The sequence below is a fragment of the Aedes albopictus genome, chromosome 3 (assembly GCF_035046485.1).
Source record: "Aedes albopictus strain Foshan chromosome 3, AalbF5, whole genome shotgun sequence".
Taxonomy (NCBI): domain Eukaryota; kingdom Metazoa; phylum Arthropoda; class Insecta; order Diptera; family Culicidae; genus Aedes; species Aedes albopictus.
Window position 1 is genome coordinate 35,780,273 of NC_085138.1, and position 8,466 is coordinate 35,788,738.

At 40.6% G+C, this 8,466-nt stretch overlaps 2 protein-coding genes across 3 annotated transcripts; both read right to left on the minus strand.

Moving 5' to 3' along the window:
• Window positions 1-4,039: 4,039 nt before the first annotated feature.
• Window positions 4,040-4,882, minus strand: LOC109427331 (acylphosphatase-2). 2 transcript variants are annotated; one of them, XM_019702860.3, is made up of 5 exons: window positions 4,706-4,882; window positions 4,559-4,645; window positions 4,463-4,479; window positions 4,271-4,380; window positions 4,040-4,215 (listed from the first exon to the last, which is right to left on the minus strand). In XM_019702860.3, exons 1-5 carry the CDS (start codon window positions 4,809-4,811, stop codon window positions 4,101-4,103), a joined length of 435 nt encoding a protein of 144 aa, XP_019558405.3. In that variant the 5' UTR covers window positions 4,812-4,882; the 3' UTR covers window positions 4,040-4,100. The 2 variants fall into 2 exon arrangements, with proteins under 2 accessions (XP_019558405.3, XP_019558404.3); XM_019702859.3 differs by having other exon boundaries at window positions 4,559-4,881.
• A 373-nt stretch (window positions 4,883-5,255) lies between these two features.
• Window positions 5,256-7,001, minus strand: LOC109419256 (2-oxoisovalerate dehydrogenase subunit alpha, mitochondrial). Its single transcript, XM_019693504.3, has 2 exons — window positions 6,749-7,001; window positions 5,256-6,681 (listed from the first exon to the last, which is right to left on the minus strand). The coding sequence occupies exons 1-2, from the start codon at window positions 6,812-6,814 to the stop codon at window positions 5,431-5,433; spliced, it is 1,317 nt and encodes a 438-aa protein (XP_019549049.3). The 5' UTR covers window positions 6,815-7,001; the 3' UTR covers window positions 5,256-5,430.
• Between the last annotated feature and the right edge of the window lie 1,465 nt (window positions 7,002-8,466).

Here is an 8,466-nt window from a genome sequence, read left to right on the forward strand (position 1 = left end):
AAGATATCAGCAAGAATGTCCTCAGGACATTTTGTGTCGGAAAACCACTCAGATTCTATCAGATTGATTGCTTACGATACACACAGTCTACAAAACAAATGGTTTTCTTGACGGGATTCTGTTACATTTGACTCTTGATTTGACTACAAAATTCAACCAAATGTTTCTTCGAAATTTCCGATAGACGTCTTTTTGCAAATTCCACAAAAAAGCTTTTAGAAACACCTATTTTAGAAATCTTGCCATTTCAGTGTTTTTTTTTCGAAAGTCAGGCATTGCTCTATAGGTAAGTTCCATCTAAAATTTAGCCAAAAACTGATCTCAGGATTAAGGCAGAAATGACTTCAAGAGTTTGACTAAGAAATTCAGAATATGATCTTCTAAGTTTCAACAAATTTAGAAGCTCAAGTTGCGATGCAATTTAACTAGTACTCCATGCTATTGACTATAAACATTGTTTTGCTCAAACACAAAATTCCATAATTCTAATTTGAAAATGTTCGTTTTTTTCTGATTGTGTTAAACTTCGTCCCCAAATGTTTGATGTAAGTAGATTTATAAACCATTTCCGCAAAATCCGCGCCAAAATTAGTAAAAACGCGCGAAATCCGCGCGAAACGCAAAAACCGCGAAAAACGCAAAATCCGCGCCACTTGTAACAGCCCTGGAACTCATTATGGATTTCCGATGAAATTTCTTCAGCAGCTTTTAGTAGAATTTCCACTAAAAATACCACTATGGATTTTTTGCCTCTTGAAGTTTCACAAAGAGTTCTTAACAATTATTTTGCGCGTACACCAGAAACACCTCTCGAAGTCGCGTTAGAAATGTTTATGCTCAAGTTCCACAAAAAAAAGAAACGTGGTAATCGGTTAGCAACTCTATAGATTTCATCTATGATTCCGCAAGAAATTTTATTTGGAGCTTTTGCAATAACGGCCCCAAAGATAGCGCTATAAATTTTATTTGAAAATGGCTTCTTAAAAATCTATTTTCAAATTTCTTAAAGGACTTCTCATGAATTTCGACTTGATCAATGGAATCTAATACTATGAACACTCTCGGATAAAGCGTTGTTTACTTGATAAAGTTTCTTTTACAATCGACTTCAGACTAGATTATCATATCTCGATATCTGTTAAACTTAGATTGCTTTTTTTTTCTAGTTACATAGCTAGATTAATTTCTCCAATAACTACCCTAATTTATGTAGCAATTTTTCTTATTTTCTGGATTTTTCTACAATGAAAAAAAAAATATCCTCTAAAAAAAGGGCCCCCACAACACTGTGGCCCCGGGCCCCCACATTTGTAAATCCGGCCCTGAGTAACATACTTCAGCCTCAATGATCCAGCATCATTCCGGGAAATGTCACTCCGGGAAATGGCATTCCGCGAAATGTGTCATTCCGGGAGATGTCACTCCGGGAAATGGCATTCCGGGAAATGTGTCATTCCGGGAAATGTCACTCCGGTAAATGGCATTCCGGGAGATGGCATTCCGGGAAATGTGATACCACCGTTTTCAAGAGTGCGAAAACGCAAATAAAAGTACGCGATTGCAACAAAGGGGCCGTACACAAATTACGTCACGCTTTCAGAGGGGTGGGGGCGGTGTGGTTTGCAGAGCGTGACGACTCTCACAAAAATATTAAGGTCCCATACAAATAGTGTGACATAGGGGGAGGGGGGGTTGAAAAAGGTCGATTTTTGCGTGACATAATTCGTGTATCACCCCAAATCAACTCGGTGTGTTCAGAGCACTTATTCAGCATAAATCAAATAAATAGCACGCCGAAGACATCACCTGGATTTGATGCAATTGCGCACTTTTATTAGCATTTTCGCACTTATGAAGACTGAGTGCGCAGTCCAGTTGGTACAGTGGTGAACTAAATGACCTAACTGAACTAATTTGACCTACACTGAAATAATTCTAAGAACCTATTTTATCAGACACTGCACATACGTTGTACCCGTAGTCTGGCCCGTTCACATCAAATGCATCGTTATATGTATCATATCATAAACAGTTCCGATTGAGAAGCCTTCTAATAAAACAAAATGACACTTGCGCATATTGGAGTTAAGTACATAACACGATCGATACATTAGCTGTGCATATAACTTTGGCTGGGTGAAAAAGCAACATTGGAAGAAGATAAAGTAGAATACGTTTTGCAGAATTTCGTATTTCCAGTAAGTGAGCTTTGTGAGTTCGATTCCCGCTCCAGCCGACGAAAACTTTTTTTTTTTTTTCAAAATGTGAAGGATATTATTAGGTTATTAGAGTTGCGTTGCATATACATTGGCGCACCCAGCCCACATGATAGAAGCAAAATGCAAGACATATAACAATTTAATGGCGATCTGAGAGTTATACCACATGCGTCGCATATAACTCTCACTTTCCATTTTCAACCTAGATGAAGAGAAATCGTTCATGTTACTTTCGCCCTTATTCAAACTCAATTTAGATTTATCCGTTCCTAACCGTCGCTAATCGCTGCTAACTGAGCAGCAGTTAGACGCGGTTAACGATGGTTAGCAACGGATAAATGCGGATTTCCTCGGATAGCAAAAGAAGTGTCATTCCCCCTGTTTTATACGAATGAGCACCTTTTTCTGAACCACTGTTTTTTTTTAAGATTTTTTGAAGTTTATTTTGATACCTAAAATACCTACCCCACTGAAAGACAGATTGCGGTATTAATTAACATAAAAATGTTGTCAAATTTACCATGACAAAACGTGATCATCGACCCGCAAATGCCCTTTGTCTAGGTATTTTTCCTCTCATATCAACCGATTTGGTAGCTGAGTGGTAACGAGCCCGGTGATTTCAAGGTTCTTGGTTTGAATCCGGTTGCCAAAAGAAACTATTTTAATTGTAAATCGGGTCCATGGTAAATAAAATTGAAAATATTATCCTGATGAATTAAAACAAAACTCAGTCTGCCCAAATTTAGTGGCGTTTTGTATTTAAATTGACCCTGCAGAACAATAATTTTAACCGCAAGCCGTCTTTTAGTGTAAGAGTCTACGTAGGCCCATAGCGTTGATGTCACGAGCATTCGTACAGATCTACAGATTGCATTTAGTATGAAATTCAGATGTTTGAGCTAGCGGAGTTAGTTGTATGAGATACAGATTTTTCTCGGATCTCCAGTTAGCGTAGTGGTTAAAGCTATGGATCACCAATACGGAGATGCCGTGTTCGATTCCCGTTCCGGTTGGGAAAATTTTCTCGATTCCCTATAGTGTATCATTGTACTTGCCTCACAATATACAAATTCATGCAATGGCAAAGGCATAGAAAGCCCTTAAATTAATAACTGTGAAAATGCTCAAAAAAAAAAAAGTTGAAGCAAGGCAGGCTAAGTTCCAGTGGAAACGTAGAGCCATATAGAAGACATTTTTTTCTCACGAATTTTGTATGGGATACAGATTTCACAAAAATCATTCGTATACCTGGTCTTGATCAACTTTCGCTTCTGACGCAAGACAACAAAGAAAAATGCTTTATGACCACTAGCGCCACCAAATATGTACTAAACTAAGTACTTTCGGTGAATCCCTGACTTTGTCAACAACTTTGTTGAAGACACTCGTCTTCCAACATGCCTCATTTCTCCACGGTAATCATAGAAGCTTCTGATTTCAAAAAAGATTGCTGGGCGTGAATAAGTTAATTATATAAGAAATTATAATACCCGCGTTGTTTTGCACTATTTCAGTATATAATAGAAGAATTTATCGTCTCACTTTAGAAAAATCCAGCTCATTACTGCAAATCTGGTATTTAACTGATTGTGTCCTTACAACCCAAAGAACAATCGCTCACTTAACCAATATTACAATGACATTTTCATTCCACATTTGATTGAATAACAGTTTAACATTATTTCATCACAACTTGTAATCAGGTGTTGTTCAAACAAAATTGGAGAAGTCTTAAAAGGAGTACGAGAGGTATAATTACTAATTAATTATTGGTACGTTATACATCAGATCAAAAAAAGAAACAATGAATACTAAAATAATGTTATCAGATAGAATAATTTATTAAAACATATTTCTCATACTCTCCAAATGGTTTCTTCAGCGTTTGATAGAATAGTCATTGAAGGAGTATTTGGCAATTTCTTTCATTTCACTAAACACAGCCTTATCAATTCGACTGGTGGGACTTCCTTTCGTTTGCAGCCAATGCTTCCTACAATAGAAAAAGTTACTATTTTATCCAAACAACCATGTGGCACGGTGCTTACATTTCATTCATGGGTTTCGCCTCCCCTTCCATTTGCCCTTTGACGGTTCCGTCACGGGTATTCATGCACCAACCCTTCAGCCCCAAGCTTGTAGCCTGCTTTTGCGTGTACTAGAACAAACGTTCAAATATTGAAAGATTCAAGCACTGAGCTGTTATTGCACAATGATATCCAATCTATTTAAAGCTATACCTTTCTGAAGAAAACCCCTGTAACAGAGAAGGAATACAAGGATTAATTGAGACTATTTATGTAACAACGTAACATCGTAATTACACTCAAACCCACCTTGTACAATCCCAAAGACTTCGAAGTCACACGCGAACAATTTACCGGCCATTTCGGACAGAGGACCTTTCCGGTCGGAAGCGCTTTCTGGAATAAACAAGCACCGGTCAGATTCAAGACAACTGCATCCGTCGTTACGGCACACACCGTCGTCGGTTGCTACGATTGGCACGGTCAGAAAAACATAACAAACCAAAAAGGCAGCGCAAACAAACATAGAAAACCTAGCACCTATGAGCCTGCGTTGTCGCATTTTGTTTTGTTTTGAAGTAATTTTTATATCTATATCTGTAGACTCAATTGACAGCCCATGAAATTACCTGAACTGAGCAGAATCTACTCTATCTGAGAGTTCATGGTAGTGATAGTGACATTGTCTCACAAACCATTACACATATGAGTGGTTCATGTGTACATACACCTACTACCAAAATGTTCTATTGAAACACCTAAGAGGCTATAAAAGTCTGCTATTTAAAATTGATTGTGATAGTAATACTTTTCTGACAAGAAACATGGAATTGTAAAACTTATAAATGCCACATAGAGACCCTTACACTAGCGTGCGTAGCTTTTCCTTATTTCTCACTCATTCTGATCCATAAACACGCGAAAGAGCAGGATAAAAGAAGGGGCAAGTGTTTGACGAAACATCAAATCAGTTCGGTCAGAAAACCATGATCATTGACTACTTAGATTCATTGTACATAATAGCTGTTTATTATATCAAAACGTTGCGATGCTGCCATGTAAATTCTATGTGCAGCCAGGAAGACATATAACATCTTGAGAAACTTTCCAACCTACAAATAATAAATGCACTTTATTCACTGCCACCCGGGACAATCAAAGAATAATTTCAACTTTCCGCTTCAGTTTTTGAAATCCTTCAGCGGATAGTGTTCTTTGAACTTTTCTACGTGTTCCTCCATCTGTTTCATCTGCTCCTTCAAGTGGGTCGGCATCTCGTGGTACACATCCTGGAACACCTCGCGCCAGTCTGGTTTCGGAATCTTCTCCGATTGGTTGATTTGTGCGAGCACCTGTTTGCGAATCGCTTTGACGTGTTTCTCTTCCTCTTCTTCGTTGAACCAATCGCGATGCTTCATGTAGTTTTTGAGCTTCGAGATGGGATGTTCAACGGTGTTCCAGATTTCAAGCTCATCGGCCGAACGATAAGCCGTACTGTCGTCCGAAGTCGAATGATGCCCGATACGGTACTGCATCGCTTCCAGAACAATAGGCTTGTTGTTCTTCAACACGTAATCTCGCGCCTGTTTGGTAGCGTTGTACACTGCGAATATGTCCGTTCCATCGAATCGTAGTGCTGCAATTCCGTAGCCTGCAGCACGTCCAGCGATACCATCTCCTCGATACTGTTCTTTCGATGGAGTTGAAATTGCAAACCCGTTGTTACGGCAGAACAAAATTACCGGACAATCCAGCGTGGCAGCGAAGTTGAAAGCTGCGTGGGCATCTCCTTCCGAAGCGGCACCTTCTCCGAAGTAGGTGATCACGCATCGATCGTTATTCGGTTGGCGCTTAAAAGCATAGGCCGCGCCAACCGCTTGAGGAATCTGAGTTCCCAACGGTGACGAGATCGTTACAAAGTTCAGCTTCTTTGACCCGTAGTGCACCGGCATCTGACGACCTTTGCCTTCGTCTTCTCGGTTACCGTAACACTGGTTGATAAAGTCCGAGATCGTAAATCCACGCCAAACTAACACACCGGCTTCCCGATACTGTCCGTACACCCAATCTTCGGGGCTCAGAGCGGCAGCACTTCCGATATGGCTGGCCTCTTCGCCGAAGTTCGTCATGTAGAACGAAATTCTACCCTGGCGTTGAGACTCGTAGAGAATCTTATCCATGGTGTTCAGCATCACCATGTCACGGAACATCTTCTGAACCGTCTCACGACTTAGGTTAGGATCCTGTGAAGGATCCTCAATCATTCCATCGGCATTCATTGCCCGGTAGATAGGGATTGGTTCGGAGTTTTCCGGTAGCGACATTAGTGGTTTGTCTACAAAGGCGGCTTGCGCTCCTGGAAATTTAGCACGCTCGCTACCGCTTGCCGCGGAGTTTTGCGTTTCAGTATGAACCAATCTTGTTGCCAGGCACTGTAATACAGAAAATAATGTGTCGTAATGCTCTGCCAATTTAGTCGGCAATTTCAGTAGAAGTTACCTGGGCTAGTAACTGCTTCCGGCCGGTAAACCGTGCCAACTGTCGAGCGGTGTTCATTAGGGACATTTTGGGCACTATTAATACAAAACGAACTCTTCTAAATGGCACTTAAGTAACAAATTCTGCAAAATAATTCTAGCCTAAGTTATTACGTCAATGTCCGACGTATGCTGTTGACGAAGGCACAATGTGTGCGCGAGTTGATAAGACGAGTTTTGCGTATGCAATAACCAGCAATTACGGTCAACAGACCTCCAGTGGAGGCATAACCTTTTAGTTCGGCTTTTAGATGTATTGATTATTTACGACAACATTAGGTTCCCTGTATGCTCTATCTGTGTTGGTTCCATCGGAAGCTAAATAATGGCAGGTACTGAACACGGAGCAAATCCGATGTACCCATGCTCGTAACTCTTCTCTTTGGTGTCTATAAAGCAGTAGATGTTCGATCGGTGTATTTAAACAACTACATTGCATTTTAACTGAAAATCTGGTAGTGCAATAATTTTGCAGTTACCAGTCCGCCATCCTGAGTGCCAGCCACCAAAACTATTTGGATTATTTGATAATGACTCATAATAACTGCCAGCATAATTTGTAAGGATAAGCTTTCAGCCCTTACTTGTTGTTTCCCGCCAGGGCGGCATGATGCAGGGCTCGTCCACTAAACTTTGGATTTCAGATGGGTTTAAGTCGGGACAATCAAAATATTCCATTAAACTGTCGATTACGTCTGACCTTAGTCTTTTGCAGCTCCTGCATGAGTTGTGGAGCTTCCTCTTTCTGCTCCTACTTCCATCTCACTGTCTATTCTTCTTTACTTCTGCGACGATCCTTGGCTTTTCTCTCTGTTGCGTTATCCATAGTCATTATTGCATTTATCTGGTCTATCGCAAAGTCGTGCTTCACAGCTAGGGCAGCGAACTGTATTGCACAACGGGATTGTACTTTTCATGGTGAAACGTTCCTTCTGTCGTTAAGCGTTACCGCGGTAGCATCACACTTTGTTTTGTTCACTCATTTGCACTTAATCTCCTTCTGACCCTGCGGGAGCGGACTGAGAGTGCACCGCAGGTGTTGTTTCTCACCAGCGCTCCGAATTTCATCGTCCCATCCAGACTGCAGTCGCCACAGTTCTTGGAAGATGATCTTCAGCCATTCGGTAATCGGACTGAGCAAACAAAGCTGATCGAAGATACCCATTATGCATTTTAGCAGCTGCCGCTTCGTGGGCACGCCCTCCCCGGTTCGGAACCGCTGGTTCAGTTTCGAAAAGTCTAGCGGTAAGACGAACTCATCCGACGATAAGTCCCATTTAATTTCTAGGAAACGGACATCGTTCCCCTTATCCGCGACGATTTCCGGATCGAGAGATTCCAACACAGCTCTTAAATTCGACGAGAGCTTCACCAACTCGAAACCGCCTTGATCATGAACCTTCATAAATATTTGAGGGGCCCATTTTATCGATTTTTAGCTGAGCATATCAAACAATTCTTCAGATTTTAAGCTTTCAGGAACTTTTTTAAGATTATTTTTACGATGATTAGAAAAATTACAATAAATCGTAGAAAATTGGGTCGATTTTTAAACTCCATACATTTTGTATGGGATGAAAAGTTGGTGAAATACTTCAAACCTCATTTACTCGAAAGTAGGTTTATGTCTTTGCTTCTAACCCTCTCAATTTAACACGTTGAACCAGTTCGATGGCCACT